The 18,575-nt window shown below is 38.0% G+C and overlaps 1 protein-coding gene across 5 annotated transcripts in view; it reads left to right on the top strand.

Annotated features, from left to right (window-relative positions):
* SCAPER (S-phase cyclin A associated protein in the ER) overlaps nucleotides 1-18,575 on the top strand; it is a 379,512-nt gene that overhangs the window by 264,694 nt on the left and 96,243 nt on the right. For all 5 annotated transcript variants that reach the window (XM_054041167.1, XM_054041165.1, XM_054041164.1 and 2 more), the window contains one exon: nucleotides 4,069-4,184. In XM_054041167.1, coding sequence (XP_053897142.1) covers nucleotides 4,069-4,184 — 116 coding nt within the window. The remainder of the gene's footprint in view (nucleotides 1-4,068; nucleotides 4,185-18,575) is intronic.

The following is an 18,575-nucleotide window of genomic DNA, read 5'->3' as shown; positions in this document are numbered from 1 at the left end:
TATCAAAAGCTTGCGTCTGATGAAGTGTGCATTCACCCACGAAAGCTTATGCTCCAATACTTCTGTTAAGTCTTCAAGGTGCCACAAGACCCTCTGTTGCTTTTTACAAAAGCTGATAATCACTTCACAGCAGATATAATACTACAAGTATGTATGAAAATTCATTTGATATCTTTTGAATTTCATATTTCTTAGATTAACAAAATTGGTATTTTTTCTTTTTTTTTAATACCTTTATTAATTCTTATTTTTTGCACAACTCATCTTTCTAATACAGCCCATGATATGCTATATGTAAGCTGAGGGTGCCCTCCACCATACACACACACTTATTTTCTCACCACTCAATCAGGTGCCATTTTCATTGTTAGGGATCCAGTGACACACAACACTCACTCTGGGAACATTATTAGTGCAGTGTTCAAGAGTAAATGATACTTCTGTGGCATCATTTCTTTGGTTCCCATGACCTCTGCTGACCCAAGGCCAAGAGCCCCAGAGTTGTCCCTGAACCTGGGATTCTTGGATAGAAAGGTAGTTGTGCGGTGACTTAATCATTAGGCTGACACACATGTACCATATATATGTAGTTAATTCAGTAATCAGCAATGTGTGTCAACAAATAGTTGAAAGACTCTTTAAAAAGTCACTTGTACTTTCGTAAACCCCACGCTATGTAGAACACATCCTTTAAGATAAATTCATCCAAGAGCATGCAAGAAATCAGTGATATCAACAGTGGATTCCAGATCACTGAGTGCCAGGTTTTAAAGTTCCTTTACTGCAGTAGGAGCAGTGAACAAATAATTAGCTCATGTATTCACCCCAATCTTGCTACCATAATCATTTTAGTTCTTCTTCTCCTAGCCTTAGTCCCATCTGTATAGGGTCAGCCGTTCAAGTCCTCCTTCCCCATTCCACTCTGTCTTGAAGTAGTTCCTGGAAACTCCGCAGCTAATCAGATGCTTTTGTATAACATCCCTCCATCCACCACAATAATTTTAGTTAAATCCTTTTATTTAATCTTGTTGTTTTGTCTGTCTTTCATATTCATGAGGATGTTTATCATCGTGGTATACAATCAACAAAATGTTCATGGATTTCATTGATGGTCTGGATGAGGAAATAAATAGGACGTTAACTATTTTTTTCAGAGATACTGAATTAGGAGGAATTGCAAACACAATGGAGGACAGAGAAAGAAAACAAAGGGACTCTAGAAAGATTAGAAATATAGACAAAAACATACATTCTTCAAAAATGCAAGTTAATATTTTTTGATCAAAAGAATCTGAAACACAGATACTCAATGGGAGGGATAGATCTAGAAGAGTAATACTGAAAGAGACCTAGACCTAGAGGCAAGAGCAAACATTAGACATGAGTTTGTAATCTGATACAGAGATCAAAAAGGCCAATGCTATTTTTGAATACACATGTGAAGACATCCTCTTACCACACATGTAGATAATAGTCCTTTTCTTTGTGGCTTTGATGTGACTTGACCCGAAATAAGGTGTTCATTTCTGGACACTTCATTTCCTAATATATAGATATTAAGAAACTGGGAGGAATTTGGAAAAAGCAAGAAAATTTGGTATGGAAAAATTACAAGGCAAAGGAAAGATTGCTAAGCAAAAACTAAAGTGGGAATATGTAATAGCCTACAATTTTAGGAATGGTGTAATCAGGAAGGAGGGAGAAGAATTGGTATAATAAAATTGGGTATAACTTGGGGTAATTACATGAAACTGAAAAGGGCAAATTCAGGTTGAATGTCAGGAAAAATTTCTTGATAGTGAGATCTAATAGGTTGTGGGATAATCTCCCATAGGAAGTGGTGAAAACTGCATTGCTTGTCTCATTTAAAACTAGAGTGGATGCAACACTAACAAATGTACTATAGGGAACAGTCCTGCACTGGCAGGTCAGTGGCTTTTCCATTTGTATCCTCTGATGCATGTATCTAGGAATTCTCATATACATTTCTCTAAATATATTGAATGTACATGTTGATTATTTTGTGTATGAGGTTTCTTGGTAACTACACTGAGTATACATTTTAATCACAATGGAAAGTGATAGCTTAGAAATGTTTTTAACCTTTATATAGGACTCAGTCCTGCTCACATTAAAGTCACTGGGAAAATTCCCATTTACCTCAGTGGTCCAGGATCAGACCTTTCTGGAGGATGTGACTAATGGTATATCTTCACTGTAGAGTTAAATCGAATTATCTACATTCTGGTTGCTTTTCGAGAGGTAGTCTGGCTCAAGTTAGAGTGGCTACATTGCAAAATAATACTCAAGCTGCAGTGTCCACACTGGTGCTGCACTTGCTTATTTGTTGCACTAAGACTTCTGGTGGCATTTCCTTTGGTTCTTCGTGCTGCAATAAGCTGAGCTGCTCTATGAATTCTTTCCCAGTGAATTGTGGGAAAATTTGTTAGTCTTTTCTGGGCACACGGGAAGAATTGTGGGAAGGCATTGGAGGACTAATGGCACTTGAGTGGAGCTAGCCTGTGTCCACACTACAGAATGGTTTAGTTAGCAACTAATAAATTGTGCTAATTTGAGCTTTAGCCTATACCCGATAGACCAGCCATTTCCAATTAAAAACACCACCCTACTTGAGTTAAGGGTTTTTTTGTGTGGATGGGACTCGAGCTAAGCTTCATCACTCAAGTTAAAGCTGAAGTGAAGACCTACCCTAAGAGTTAACTGGACTAAAACTAACTGACTGAAATTTTGGAGTCACATAAACATTGAACCTATAGAAATTGCTAGTTGGCTATCTAACAACTTGTGTAAACTGGCACACACAAACAGTTTTCTGTCATTTCACACCAGTTGCATCCTTTGAAGATAAGTCTTTTTTGTTGTTGTTTACAAATCCACATCCAATGCACATTAGACAAACAAAATTGCTTCTTTATGATCTCTTCAAAATCTAGCTCCCAACATGGTGTGAAATGGAGCTAGTAGATTGATGGGAAAAAAATTTCTGAAACCTTGGGCAAGCCATTTAAATAGGTTACTGCTTTACCCTTGTGTGAATGTTTGAGAGAGCTAAACTTGCTGGGGAGAAAATTATATGCTCTTAAAACTTGTCTTGTACTGTGGTGTTTACATATGACTTCTAATATTGGTAAGAAAAAATGTGGGTTATGAAATCCTATTAAATTATTTGTTTTTACCATAGTTTATAGGGGGCTGTTCTGACATGCAGCACCCACAGAGTGCTAAGTATTTTACAGACAAATCATATATGAATATGATCCCTGCCTCAAAGTTCTTACAGTCTAATTATAGACATGACACAAGTGAAATCAACAAACAACTGGAGAAGGAGGGAGGAAATTGGAAAAAGAGAGGTTGAGGGTTACAATAATAAGGTCCCACAATTGTTAGGTTTGTTATGTGTGGTGTTGGTGTTGGTTCTGTACCAATAAAATTAATTGAAGTTTTGCTATTGACTTCCAGGGGTCCAGGATCAGATAGATAGTTGATGCACATGAAGTTTGGGTAATTCCTATTTATGCTTACAGAAATTAATCCCCGAAAGGGGGGGAAAAAATCAGAAAAGTTATAAAATACATACTTGTCCCTCATTGTTAGAATGTGTCCTACAAAATTGCACCTCAGCTATCAGCTAAATGAGGCTCATGTTAAAATAATCTTCATTATGGGCTTGATCTTGCTTCCACTGAAGTCAATTAGAGCTTCAGTGGGAATAAGATTGAGCCCTAAACCAATATCTGTTTAAAAAAATCAAAATAGCAGTGGTATTATAATGAAGTTACAGTGTATATAATATCATCTGGAAAAACAATATTCAAGTAACATTAACTCCTGCATATTCAAAGGGGTATTCTGCTCCATGCTTCTGTAGTGAAAGAATCAATGCACTAATTAAAAAGGTGAACAATCTGTTTAAACTGTATTAAGATTTTATCAAGTGTACATCAAGGCAGTTACACACCAGACACATCTTTTAAATACTAAATTTGTTTTTAAATTTCAGTAAATATTCCATATAATTATTATTCTCTATTTGTGTTTATCCAGAATGCGGCAGATCAAATAGCATTCCAGGTTGCAGGAGGACTCACAGCCCTTGAACACATTCTTCAAGTAGTGATTTCATCCACGAATCTGAATGCAGTTTTACGGATTCCTCTCAAGTATGTATGGTGCTATAGTTGCCATTTTGAATCATTACTAGATTATGCCATCACTGATGGGGGATATTTCTTTTCCACTAACCCCATTTGACTTTATTATTTATCTAACTGCTTGCTGCTCCTTCCTTGTGGTGTAGATGTTAAAAACCAAGGGCCAAAATCTACCCTGCCATTTAAGTTCCAGATGGAAGACCGTATTTGGCCCCAAAACTCTAGGATCAGTTTTAAGTCTGTAAGTGTTTCACTGTTTCTGTTTCTTTGAGAGGTGATCTCCCTGCCTATCCAGAGTGAGGAATGCAGCAGAGACCTATCTCTCTGTAGAGAGGAGACTCACATTTTAAAAAAGTTAGACTATCAAGGTTCCTGTTTTGTTTTTGTTTTTTTTAAGTGCTTTTATGTGTTGTGATCCTAACTTGATCCAAAGTGAAACAGTTGTTCTGAGATATCACCTTAGATTCTTCCTGTGCCTCTGACACATTGGGCAGTCCAGTTCCTCCACTGGTTACAGTTGCTCGCTGGTTGTAGTGCTTCTTCCCAAGTGATGCCAGCGTATATAGTATCTTCTGTCACTGTCTGCCAGTTCATCCTTGGCCTTCCGTGCTTTCTCTCTCCTCCCTCAGGTGCCCAGTTCAATGCTTGCTAAGCATGTCTCCCATCTTCCATATGGTGTACATGTCCCAATGACCTGAGCTTTCTTTCTTTGACGATATTTTCTAACATTGCCTGCTCTTTGATCTTCCTGAGTCTCGCATTTGTTATTTTGTCTTTCCATGAAATGTGTAATATCTTCCTCAGCCATCTGTGATGGGCAGCCTTCAACTTCTTTTTATTAGCCACTGTCATCAGCCAAGTCTCTGCTCAGTATAATAACATGTTCAGTACAATCACATGGTATAATAATTTAATTTGGTATGGAGACCTCTGTCTCACCACATGTTCATCCTTCCAAAAGTGTTATTTGCTTTTCCTGATCTCATTTGAATATCTTTATCGCAGCTACTTTCAGATGTCATGACACTCCCCAGATAGCCAAACTCTTCTACCTGTTCAATTTCTTTTCCATCCGTGTAGACTTTTGCATCTATTGTTCGGTTTCCTACCTTCATAATCTTGTTTTCTCTGCATTTACTTTCAAGCCAATTTTTGCTGCTTTCTGTTCTATCTCTGATGTAAGGGCAGACATTCCATTCCATGTCATACTTAGTAAAGCAATATCATTGGCAAACTAAAGATCATGTAACTCATCAGTAGTAACACATTTTACATCATTCATGATACCTTTTGTTGCCTGCTTCATCACCCAGTCTATTGCTAATGCAAAGAGGATTAGTGATAGCACACACTCTTGTCTAATTCCAGTCACAATATCAAACCACACACCTAGGTCTGTGTCTGATCTTACTAAGTTTATACTTTCATTGTACAAACTCCTTCAAATGTTGAGTAGCTTGAATGGTATAGCAATATTCCTCAGCGTTTCTCTGTGGACACTATCAAGCACTTTCTTAAAGTCAATAAAGTTGATTAAGATGGGTTTTTCCCCCCAGGCGGTAGGTTTTTCTGGTGATCTGTCAGTGAATATCTGTTCACACAATGATCTGTCTGGAGGGAACCCAGTCTGTTCGTCTCGTAATATTCCATCCGCTGCTTTTTTCATTCCATGCAGCATAATGGTAGCCAATATGTTGTCCAGAATTGATAGCAATATAATACATCTCCAGTTTGTGCACTGGGTGAGGTCATCCTTTTTTGGCAATACCGTGATGATACTAAATTTCCAGTCTTATGGCACTTGTTCTTTCACGCATATTTCATCACAGAGTTTTGTTAGCTGCTGGGCCAGAATCTTGCCTCATGCCATTAAGTACCTCTGGTTGAATTCTGTCAACCCCAGGAGCTTTGCCGTGTTTGATGTCTTTGATGCTGCTAGATATTGCTGTCTAAAATTGCTACTGGAAATATATCTAAGTTCACTGGTAGTGCAGGAATGCCTCATTATAGTGCATGAGAAATAAAAGGCTGAAGGTTAAGCATCAGGACCCCTAAAGGTGGCCAGGTGTCAGAATGGGCTGCAGTTGGACAGAGCTCCTGCAAAAATGTTAACTTAGAAGAAATTCATTAATAGCATGATCTCCTCCTTTATCTAATCTTTTAATTGTAATTTGTATCCACTTTAAGGCCCTCTTACACTGCCAGAGGAGAGTAAAGAGGCTTTAGTGTGATGAGAATTGGGCCCAAGGTCTTCTCTCTTGAACTGTTTTCATTGTGAGTTTGGAAAACACCAGCAATATTTAGTGTACTACCAAACAGCAATACTTCATAGATTTCCTGTGGAGTTAGAGAGCTAAATTGTCTCTGTTGTAAAGTGTGATGAGACAGAGCTGCATCTCAAGAAAAAAAGCATTCAGAAGTAAAATGCCTCTTGGAATTCCCTGCTTGCCCTGGAAGGAAGGGAGAAAAAAATTGCTGTACTCCTTTTATGTCATGTAGCATCTGGCCTGCTCCACTGGTGAGCATATAGGGATGACTCCTTTTCCAGTGAATTGTTCCTAGGGCAAGTAATTTGGTAGCAGTCTTTGCACTCCCTCAAGCACAGGAGCTGTGATTGTAGGCAGGGCCGGCTCCAGGCACCAGCTTCTCAAGCAGATGCTTGGGGCGGCCGCTCCGGAGAGGGGTGGCAGGTCCAGGTATTCGGCGGCAATTCGGCGGACGGTCCCTCACTCCACCTGGGAGTGAAGGACCTCCCGCCAAATTGCCGCCGCAGATCGCGATCGCGGCTTTTTTTGTTTTGGCTGCTTGGGGCGGCCAAAACCCTGGAGCTGGCCCTGATTGTAGGTGACCCTTATATGTGCAAAGGTGAGAGTCCTGTCTCCTTTCTCACACTGTGTGGCCACAGTTTATCCCTAACTGTTTAGAATGGCATTTTTTTCTTTTTTACTTTTTTTTAAAAAAGTCTCATTTTGGCAAGGTTTTGTTGAGGGAGTTTGAGAAAATTGTGTTTATATTACTGAGAAAATTGTGTTTAAAGTTTGCTAGACAGTATGAAAATGTATTAGTTTTGAAAGGAACTTGCTGTGCTGATAAATGAAAACCAACGTCAGTTGCAATGTTCATATAACTGAAAAAAAAATCTTAGAAGATATAAGCAAAACTTTTTTTTCTCCTCTTACGTATTAACTACCCACCCTGTGTCTGGTTCCAATGGTTCCTTACTTTCATGAGCACTAAACTTACTATTTTTAAAGTACTTTTTGCTTAAAATGTAATACTTTATATTAACACACAAGCTTTTAACTATCTCTGAACTGTGTTCCCAAATCAAATATCTACAGAAAACAGAGATAAAGGTTAATCTTTCTATCGTTTTATAAATCTAACAGATTCACAGAGAGACATCTGTAACAATAATTTTGCACCAGTACTCAGAGTGATTTGTTTCAAGTTATTATAAATTGCAATCTCTAGTAAGCATCCACAGATATAAAACGTAACTTTTTTTTTCAGAACTAAAAGAAAACAAACTGAACTCTTAAAAACACATCATTCAGGGGTGGCAAACCTGTGGCTCCAGAGCCACATGCGGTCTTCAGAAGTTAATATGCGGCTCCTTGTATAGGCACCAACTCCAGGGCTGGAGCTACAGGCGCCAACTTTCCAACGTGCCGGGGGGGGAGGGTGCTCACTGCTCAACCCCTGGCTCTGCCACAGGCCCTGTTCCCACCCCACCCCTTCCTGCCGCCTCCTCTGAGCCTGCCATGCCCTCACCCCTTCCCGATCCCCTCCCCAGAGCCTTCTGCATGCCACGAAACAGGAGGTGCAGAGGGGGGGGGGAGAGGCGCTGATCGGTGGGGCTGCCGGTGGGTGGGAGGAGCTGGGTCGGGGAGCTGATGGGGGATGCTGACTTACTACTGTGGCTCTTTGGCAATGTACATTGGTAAATTCTGGCTCCTTCTCAGGCTCAGGTTGGCCACCCTTGCACATCATTGAAATGAACAATGTCTAACTGTCTGACTGCAGGGTGTGGTATAACTTACTCTGAAGAAAATAGAGTTATAGCAACCTTCTCTAAGTGAAAAGAATGTGTTAATACACTGAATCTAGGAGTCTCTTGAGAATATCACTAATAATGCTGTCAGACAATTTTGATGAAATGATGGACCTTTTTAAAAAGACTCTTCTCCATTGGAAGGAATCAGTAGATCTCTTTCTCATCCAGGTACAAATAGGCATTGCTGTATTATTCTCAGCAAAATCATAGAAAAATCTCTTAAGGTTGTTTTTTCCATCTATATACAAGATGGCAAGACCTTGACTCAATATTCAAATTCTGCCCTTCTAAATACTGGCTTCAGCATTCACTAGTGCATAAATATATTCAGGAATGATGGATGATAATGGAGTATTATGGGGAATGATGACATACGATTAAAAGAAATAAAATCAGATATTTAATTTTAATTAGTTTTATTAACACAACATTTCATTTGGTACTTCTTTTAAAAAGGTATCCTACTAGAAGCAGTCACTTGCAACAATTATTTTATGTGAAAAAATAAGAAATTTTACTCCTTATTTTATTCTTTTCTTCCAAATAAGCCCTTTTCCTTTTATGTTGCATTCATTGTATGTAGTAGGCTATCAATCTGTAGCTTGCAGCTTTTGTAAATTGCCCACTGTTCTCAAAGTCTTCCATGTCTTCACAATAGCTCTGGTCACTGAAACATGCTACCAATTGAGGAGGCATCAAAAATAGCAATGGACCTTTATACTGGAGTATTTAAATAACAAGACAGTTTACACTTGAACAATGTAGTTTTGACTTGGAGGAGTACCAAATTATCTTCAAATGCATAGCTCGGAACTTTCTTGAGTAGAGGTTGGTTAATTAGCATTGCTGTTGCCCAGCCACATGCCATTAACCATTGTATCAAATTCAAATATGTTTATGTTTATATTTAAAATACTTTTTAACCAGTGAGGCCTGCATGTTGGGAATGCAGTTGCTAGGCGGTCATGCATTACAGCTGGGAAATATTGTCTCAAAGATAGCTTAAAATTCTTTCACTTTCTGAATAGCCTTCTATTGGCAAAAAAATTGCAGCACTTGGAGAAAAATCATAGTTTAGTAACTTCTTATTGTGCAAGAAATAATAAGTAAATAAGGCAACTCCCATCTTTTCATGTACTGTGTATTTATACCTGTCTACTGGATTTTCCACTCCATGCATCTGATGAAATGGGTTTTAGCCCATGAAAGCTTATGCCCAAATAAATGTGTTAGTCTCTAAGGTGCCACGAGTACTCCTCGTTATTTTTACTATGATATAGTTCATTCTTTTGAAGATGTGAAGCATCTTTGATTTGTATTTGATTTATTAGCAGTACAAATCATGACTCTTTGAAAGGTATTTGAAAATGCTGAACACTGTCTAGTAACTTTCAGTCATTACTTAGAACAGGATATATGTTTTCAGATTGCTTCCTAGACCCTTTGTGTATCAACCTGTGATTATGAGTCACTAAAACATTTTGAAAAGTTGATAAAGCAATTTTGCATTTGTAGGGAACTTACAAACAACTGTCAGTTATTTTGACATTTTTTATGTTCATGGAAATTGAAAGAAATTGTAACATTCCAAAATGATGCCCAAGAAGGTTTTTGTTTTTGTTTTTCCAAACAGCAGCATTGGAATGCTCCAGGATGTATAAAGTACAACCAGTACATTAAAAAAAAAAAAAAAAAAAAAAACACTCCAAAACAGAGAAATTCTAAATTTTATGCTAACAGGAGGGATAGCTCAGTGGTTTGAGCATTAGCCTGCTAAACCCAGGGTTGTGAGTTCAATCCTTGAGGGGGCCACTTACAGATCTGGGGCAAAATCAGTACTTGGTCCTGCTAATGAAGGCAGGGGGCTGGACTCAATGACCTTCCAGCTCTATGAGAAAGGTATATCTCCATATATTTTTTATTAGTATTTTATTCCTTCCAACAAATACAGTGTGAATGGAGCTTTTTGCTGGGATTTTGTGTTGTATTTCTCTGAGGCATTGATACACAGTTCCATTTACAGATTTGTCGTAAGTGTTCAGTTCTACATAGACTAATTTCAGTTAAAATTTACATAATAGTTTCAAATATGCTATTCTGAGATTAATTTTACTAGGAAAGGTCCTATTAAAATCCAGTAGTATTTTACATTGTGTCCATGCTATGTGTATACTACCATGGAATGCAATACATGTTCATAATCTATTATTATTAAGATAATCTACTGTACTGCACATGATAAGAAACTGCTTTTGAAGTTAAATAGCTCAGTCAGTTCAACATACCAAGAGGGTCTGGCCAATATGCATCACAAACAATATACCAGGTGAACCTACTCCACGAAATAGGTTATTTGCTCTCTACAACATCAGCATTTCAGGTGCAAATATCATCCTGGGTTGTTGAAAAGTTTTTGGATTAATCGAAAACTTTCAGAAATTCTGTTGGTTGACTACATTGTAAATGAAGGAAACAGATGAACTAATGACATAAATTTTACATATTACAAATTACATAACTGAGGCTGAGAACTTGTCTGGCCAAGTTTCAGCCTAATGCAAATAAGAATGGCAGATTTATAAACCCTTCAAAAATGAGGTTAGAATGGAATCACAAACAGAGGTATAATGTCAAACTTCAACTATTTTTCTAGCTCTGTTAAAAGATCTGTGAGAGATAACTTTACTTTTAAAATAATGAAGCTAATATTAGACCTTAGAGTATGTCTATTTATTATAGTATATAAAATAAACATGTATTGGTATCATTTCATGTTTTGCTATGATTCATTCACATGGTGTATCTATTCCAAATCAGCTGTCACCAAGGTCAGAATCAATATAGTTCACTAGGTAGATCAGGAAATCCCAGTTTGGAGCTTTTATGTTGTAGAATTTATGATTAAATGTGTGTGTAGATATTGGTATTCATGAAATTATAGTATTTTTATGAATGGAAAAGGTGGCAATGTTTTTTTCTGTTTGTCTAAATAATAAGTGATCAGGATTAATCTTTTCAGATCTAATGTATTTATTGCAACTCATTGAAGTAGAAAGACATTTTAATTATTTTTTTAACAGAATATCTTATACAACGCATATTTCTTTATGCGATTCATGATTTTTGTGTTTGCACCTGTATATCTTACATTAGGCGTATGTATTTACTTGTAAATATCACTTCATCTCTCTTTTTTTCTCTTCTACTTCCAATTTTTAGAGCTCATGTGGTACAAAATAGTAGTTAAAATGTTCAGGTTAATGGACTCCATAAACAGTAAGGATATGTGAATGCATTTAAAAGGGATTGTAATAAAATGTGACCATTTTATGAGACTACAGAGAAATTGAAAGACATCTCATTGAAAACATAGTTTTATTTGTCATATGTTAAATTGCTCCTGAGTACAAATAGTACATTCAAAATAGTGGGGCAAAAATTGTATGTAGGCATCCTGGTGGCTCTCTACGCAAGAGTGAATTTCACCTTTGGAGACTGTGGACGCAGAGATACATCTTCCTAAGCATTCCTTTAACTGGGCATCTGAAAAATAGCAGTATTCTGAAGGTTAAGATGTAAAATTTAGTAGAACTTTTATTGCTATAAGGGCAGCAATATTTCTACCAGATTATGCCCTTTTTCACAAGTATGGCTCTCACTTTACTAATGAGGCTGTAAGAGGAATTTTCAGATTTTCAATTCAGAAACACATAGTATTCAACTAAAATCGATCACCCTTTCTTGAGCTTGATTTAAGTGTTTTTGTTAATGTCCGGCTATAGCGAAAGAAGGATAGGAGACACTGGATATGGTTTAATCAGGCCACAACTATATTATTAGATGTCTGGGACTACCCAACAGATAAAAGTGTACAGTGCAGGTAACTCCATGATCATTTCAACACCTACCTGGGGGCTTCCGCCAGTCTCCCCTTTTTTCCATCCTGGTCCTCCAGCAACTCATTTCTGGGACCTTATCACCCACCCTCCTCGAACAAGGGTTAAGGTGGGCTATAAGGAAGGGGGGTTGGCTCCCTGCTGTACCAGTCATAGGAGCCCTGAAACGCTCTCCCCTCCCCCTATTTCACTCTTTAAAAGAAAAACCTCTCTTTTAAGTCTTTAACAAGCCATTTATCTGCTCACTGTATCCCTACCCTGTGGAGTACCTGCACTGAACATCTGCCCCACACTTACATAACGAGTTGCGACATCATAGCCTATCTCCCTTCCTACTCACCATAACCAAGTCCCCGCAAACCTGCTGTGGGGATGGCAAAAAAAAAGCCCGACACCAATGGGCCAATCTGGTGGTGAGAGAAAAATTCCTTCCCAGCCAACCTGGAAAGGAGTGACTATCGTGATGCCCACAGTAGGTCCTGACCAAACATGCTATTTTCCTTCCTCCAAGGAGAGGGAGGACAGTTGGATGCTGCTCTGCCTGGTCCAGAGAAAAGGGACTTCTCCCACTGGGCTTCCCCCCTAGCAATTCCCCAGCCCTTCCAGTCTCTGGGGATGAGTCAGCATCACAATGCTTACCCAGTCCCCCTTTACAGCAGATTCCAAGTCTCTCTCTCATCCCCTGCCCATAAAGCACTACTATACCCCTTTCCTGGCAAGCCAGACAATGCTCCCCCTTTGCCCCACTTAAAGGTGCAGTGCAGTCATTTGAGATGTTAATTGCCCAATTTATTTCTTAGCTTATTCTTAGAGATGCTTCTTTTCTTTTAAATTAAATTAATGGAGATATCCTATCTCCTAGAACTGGAAGGGACCCAGCCCCCTGCCTTCACTAGCAGGACCAAGTACTAATTTTGCCCCAGATCCCTAAGTGACCCCCTCAAGGATTGAACTCACAACCCTGGGTTTAGCAGACCAATGCTCAAACCACTGAGCTATCCCCCCCAAGGAGATATCCTGTCTCTTAGAGCTGGAAGGGACCCTGAAAGGTCATGGAGTCGAGTCCAGCCCCCTGCCTTCAGGACCAAGTACTGATTTTGCCCCAGATCCCTAAGTGGCCCCCTCAAGGTTTGAACTCACAACCTTGGGGTTTAGCAGGCCAATGCTCAAACCACTGAGCTATTCCTCCCTTTCGATGTGGTGGAGTGGTGAACTAGGAGTTACTGGTACAATTTCTCTTTACATGATATGAACAACATTGCATCAAGATTTATCTTTTACATAAGAAAATAGTACATCATCATGTATTCCTTTATAGACCCAAATCCACATCATACTCCTGAGTGTTGTTTTTGCGTTTGGGGTGACAGCTGTGAAAAAAACACATCGCCCGACATTGGCTGTTACACACTTGTACAGAAATTGGATTGTATACATTATTCTTACTAAGGTTGCCTTTAAATTTATGCATGAAATTTTTCTTCCAGATTCAACTTTTTAGACAATATAAAATATCTAGTGTGTATGTTTTGTTGATGATGTTAACTAACACCACCATTTTTCAAACCATACCCCCTTTTGAGGGCTCTGCTAACAGAAATCCATAGCTATCAGGGTTTTTTTTAGTGAATGGCAAAACCTCACTCTGGCATGGAATCTGCTTTTTATTTTAACCCCTTAAATGTATTATACTAATCAACTTTAAAGGTTTCACAGACAGTGTCTAATACTATCAACTGATGCAAACCTTTCCCTCCAGGTGACTTTGTTAAAGTTTTTGGGTTAATCGAAAAATGAATCATGAAAATGAATGTGCTATGTAAGTAAACTGTAACTGGATTGTTGAGAGAGCTCCAATTCCATAGGACGTGACTTTCTATGAACAACTGAAGCATGCTGAGACTTGGCTGTTTTAGAGCAACCATTTTTTTGCTCTCAGTACAGAGAATCAGTGTGATCTGATGCCTGTTAACCTGCTGTCACAAAAACTCCTTCATACAAATTCTTAAATAAGAGGGTTTTTTCAAGATGGAAGTTTTCCAACTGACTATCTTTAAAAAAACAAAGCACAGTCTTTGGTTGTAGCTGATTCTTTAATGAAAAATAAAATGTAAATCAGTTTTCTTCTTGCCTTAAGTTTTGAAAGAAGTTTGCAATTTACTTTTCTTAGGTTATTTTGTATTTTGATATCATTTACATCTCTGCTTTTTAAAGTTTGAGTCCTATGAAATGGCATTGTCCTATGTTTAGTGCTAACACGAGCAAAAAGTAAAAACATGGAAATAAATTAAACTAAACATTGTCATGTATTAATTATCCACGTGACTTCCCCCACCAAAATAGGTCTTGCTAAAGGATACCACTCCACTTAACTAAAATAGACAGTTTGTGTGGCATTGTATGATTTAACCATTTGTGCTCATCTTAAATTAGGAATCTGTCTGCTATTTTGTGATGAGGTTAAGCTATTTAGAAGTAGGTGAGGAGATTACACGGGCTATTATCCACATCTCTCTTTCCCCAAAATCCTGGCAGCATGGTGCAGCTCAGAACTTTAATCCCATGTCTACAAGATAAAGCTTTATTATAAAAAGATTTAACAATATGCCTGTTGTTTTGTACTGCCCAGATTGTTAGTTAGACCAGCAGGACAGCAAATGCTGCAGGAAAGATGTGGCATTTGTAAAAGACAGATGATCCATTTAGTGTGGGGGGTCATTTTTTTAAGAACAAAACACTCAAAGGGGAGGAGAAAGAATTGGATTATAATAGGTTTTATTATTGGTGTTAAGGTATTAAGAATTAGTGTCCAGGTGTATTATTTCTTAGAGAAGCATTTTATAATTTTCATAACTGATTGACACTGTTGTTCAGTTTTCTGATTACTGAACAAGCCATAATTTAACATACTTGAGTAAAAATTCCCAGTTTTGTAATATTTTATCTGTGTGCCTTCAATGAAAATCAAATTGGAGTTAGACAGCAAAAACCCTGCACGAGTAACAGAACCCAGGCAGGGAACAGGATTATTGCCTCTGCCATGGTCTTGCTTACTGACCTGTGGGCAAATCACTTAACCTATCTGTGCTTCAGTTTGGCTACCCATTTTCCAAACAGATAAAGTAATATTTACATATGACAGAATGGTGTTGCAAGGTTTAAATAATTAGTTCTTTGAGTGAGTTGCACAATGTAAATGCAAATTATTCAGAGGCTGATAGCAGATAGATGGGGGGACATTTGTTACTATTAAAAACTTGATTGGAGGGGGGAAATTGTTTTTCTTTCCTTGTGTCTTGCCATACTGCTTCTTTCATCATCCAGTCATAGTAAATATCATGGGAAGCCAGCCTGAGCCATAGTTATAGTATGTAGAAAATAGTGTGCATAATATTGTATATTGATGGATATAGTTGTTAGCAGTTGCAGTGTAAAATAAAATATTTTGTGGCGATAGGATTCACCACTACCTTAGACTGAAAATACTTCCATAGTTTGCTCTCCCATTTTACAGTTTTTGATCTACTTTATAAATATTTCTGAATGTGAAGTGCTCTATTTATTCAATTTTTAAGTATTTTCACAATGCTTGTTACCTGAGGTCCAAAACAAGCTTTCTCTGCAAGGTTATTCTCTCTGGGGAAACATTCACTCCAGACTGGCAGTTGGTGTGAGGGCATAAGGGTTCTCTGAAGAGAATGACCTCCTTGCAAGATCAACATCCAAAACCTGCAGCATCTGTCGGTTTTCATGACCGTTTCTTTCTCTCTCTGTAATAGAGCTGGGTTTCACATTTGACAGTACTCAAGCACAAATCAACATTGCCCTGCTGCACTAGTATGTGAACAAACTGTGTAGATGGAAGGAGCTCTTTTGGATTGTTTAGAATGGATTTTAGTGTGGGAACAGTTTCTTTCAGTTAATAAGTCAGGGCCTCTGAACTTTATACAAGAGTCTGCCAGATTCTACCATAAATGTAAATAGTGGGGGTAAATTGTACACTTGATTTGTCATATGTCATATAATAACTTATTTATAAGAACGGGTTCCAAACTTAAACATTTTCTGGTGAAAAATAAAGGAGGGTTAGTTCTGTTGGCTTCCACTATTTCTATTTATTAGTTGTAGTTAGTCTTTAGAGAGCCCATTTGTGAGTCAGAGAATTTAAGATCGTGTTGATGATGTACAGAATAAACAGGTAACTGTGAATTATGAGGATGTAATTCCTTTGAGGATTTCTGATGTCATTATAAACCATGTGAGTGAAGCTCAAGAGTTTGTTTATGCAGTCTTCAAAATCTAGAGATGGCATTATAGCTTCATAGTTCAACATTTTCCTGGTTGATTTTTAATTTTATATTTCATCCTGTATCCATACCTTGTCTCTTCTATTACTGTTCCACTGCTTGCCATTCTGTCTCTCTCTCTCTCCATTCTTTAACTACTACCCCATCTGTCACCTCCATTCTGCTCTTTTTTGTCAGATACCAAACTAACTGCTTTCTTTCCCTGGCAGAACAGTGAGAAGGCCTCTCAGCTCTCCAGATTCTGTTCAAATAGCAGTGGTTAGTAAAACTTTGCAGTTCACCCTTGTGGTAGCACAACCATGAATTTGATTGTTTAAGTCAGGGGTCGGCAACATTCGGCACACAGCTCGCCAGGGTAAGCACCCTGGCGGGCCGGGTCAGTTTTATTAACTGCTGATGCGGCAGCTTCGGCCGATCGCAGCCCCCACTGGCCGCGGTTCGCCGTTCCGGGCCAATGGGGGTGGAGAGAAGTCGCGGCCAGCACATCGCTCGTCCGCGCTGCTTCTCGCCGCCCCCATTGGCCCGGGACGGCAAACCGCGGCCAGTGGGGGCCACGATCGGCCAAACCTGCCGTGTCAGAAGGTAAATAAAACTGGCCCGGCCCGCCAGGGTGCTTACCCTGGTGAGCCCCATGCCGAACATTGCCGACCCCTGGTTTAAGTCTTGTAATAACTCACTCAATAATTGAGGGGTTTTTTTAATGTGTGAGGGATTGTAGTGTATTTAACCTCATGCTGTGTATATTTAATTCCAGTCTTTCAAACTTGGAGTTACTATTCAAAAGTCTTATTTTAGAGGTAGGCTGTTTCTATATGTTTGTGGTACCTTGATTTTATGGAAGCAAAGATTATGACTTTTCACCTACATATCCTAGTGCACAAACATGAATTAGTTTTGTATTGTGGGATACAATTTTAGATAGAGGCCATGATTCTCCACTCATTTACATTTGGGTAAATTAGGAGTAATTTAGAGCATAATTTAGAGGCGAATAAGGATCATAGATTCTAAACTGTTCTGTTCTCTTCTGTATATGAAGACATATATTAAAGATAAACATTGTTCACATCTATTTATGTTCACATAAGATAAATAATATAATGTATATACATAGATTTTGGTCAAACTTCAGGATAGAACTCTTCTCTGGAGCCAAAATTTGTGTATCATAAAGAGTGTATTTATAATTGGATTTACTCTAGTTTAGAGTAAAGCCCTCCATCAGAGGGTAGACTTATTATGTGGTTTGAGTATATGTGCTGTCTAACTTAGCTTTAAAGCTGATTTGTGGGTGTGATACAAAGTTTAGAACAACATCAGTAGTCAATAAACAACTGCTTTACATGTGAGGAAAATACTCTGTTACCCTAACATAATTTTGATAGCTTTATTGATACATACTTTTTTTTAAAATGTGAGTAATAAAATCTGCCAATATAAAAACATCAAAAAATAAATTTAGTTTTGCAAATTGGTAAATTTAAGTTATAGTTAGATGAAGTTCTTGCTCGACACACACAGCTTTCTGTGCTTGTCTCAGAGGCCTTGTGCAGAAATGGTGACAGTTGACAGCTGTTGTTCTACTAATAAGATTAAAGTAAAGAAATTAGTTGTGCTGACTTTAATCTGCCATTTAACACTGCAAACCACCTGGGGCCTGCTTCAGTGCTGACACTTCCAATTTTAAATAAAAAAATTCTATAACTGAACCTTAGTTAAGAACATGTCTAAATACATTCTAATCATAGCAGTCTATAGTTAACAAGCTTATGTTATCAATTAAAAAAGCCCTCCTTATTGTGAAAAATTAATTTGACATGCATTTGCTTATGCCACACTTTCAAAGGCATTATTTGAATCTTTGGAACTTCACATACTTTTTTGGATGTAGGATTCATTTGGGAAATACAAAACCAGGGTGTATTACTTCAGATTAATTTATTGTACATCTAAAATAGAGGATTCTTCATTTTAGATCTATCTAGAATGACGGTTCTTTTTTGGAATTATTAAATATGCCATCCACTCTGAGCTGTATTTCAATAAGAGAACTACATAATTCTAAACATTGAAATAAATTATCAAGATGTAAAGTTAATCTGTTAACTTCAAATTTCAAGGGTTAGGAAAATGTATTTTC

Source organism: Malaclemys terrapin, chromosome 10 (genome assembly GCF_027887155.1).
Source record: "Malaclemys terrapin pileata isolate rMalTer1 chromosome 10, rMalTer1.hap1, whole genome shotgun sequence".
Classification (NCBI taxonomy): Eukaryota; Metazoa; Chordata; order Testudines; family Emydidae; genus Malaclemys; species Malaclemys terrapin.
Note: the sequence above shows the minus strand (reverse complement) of the source record. Positions and strands in the feature narration are given on the sequence as shown.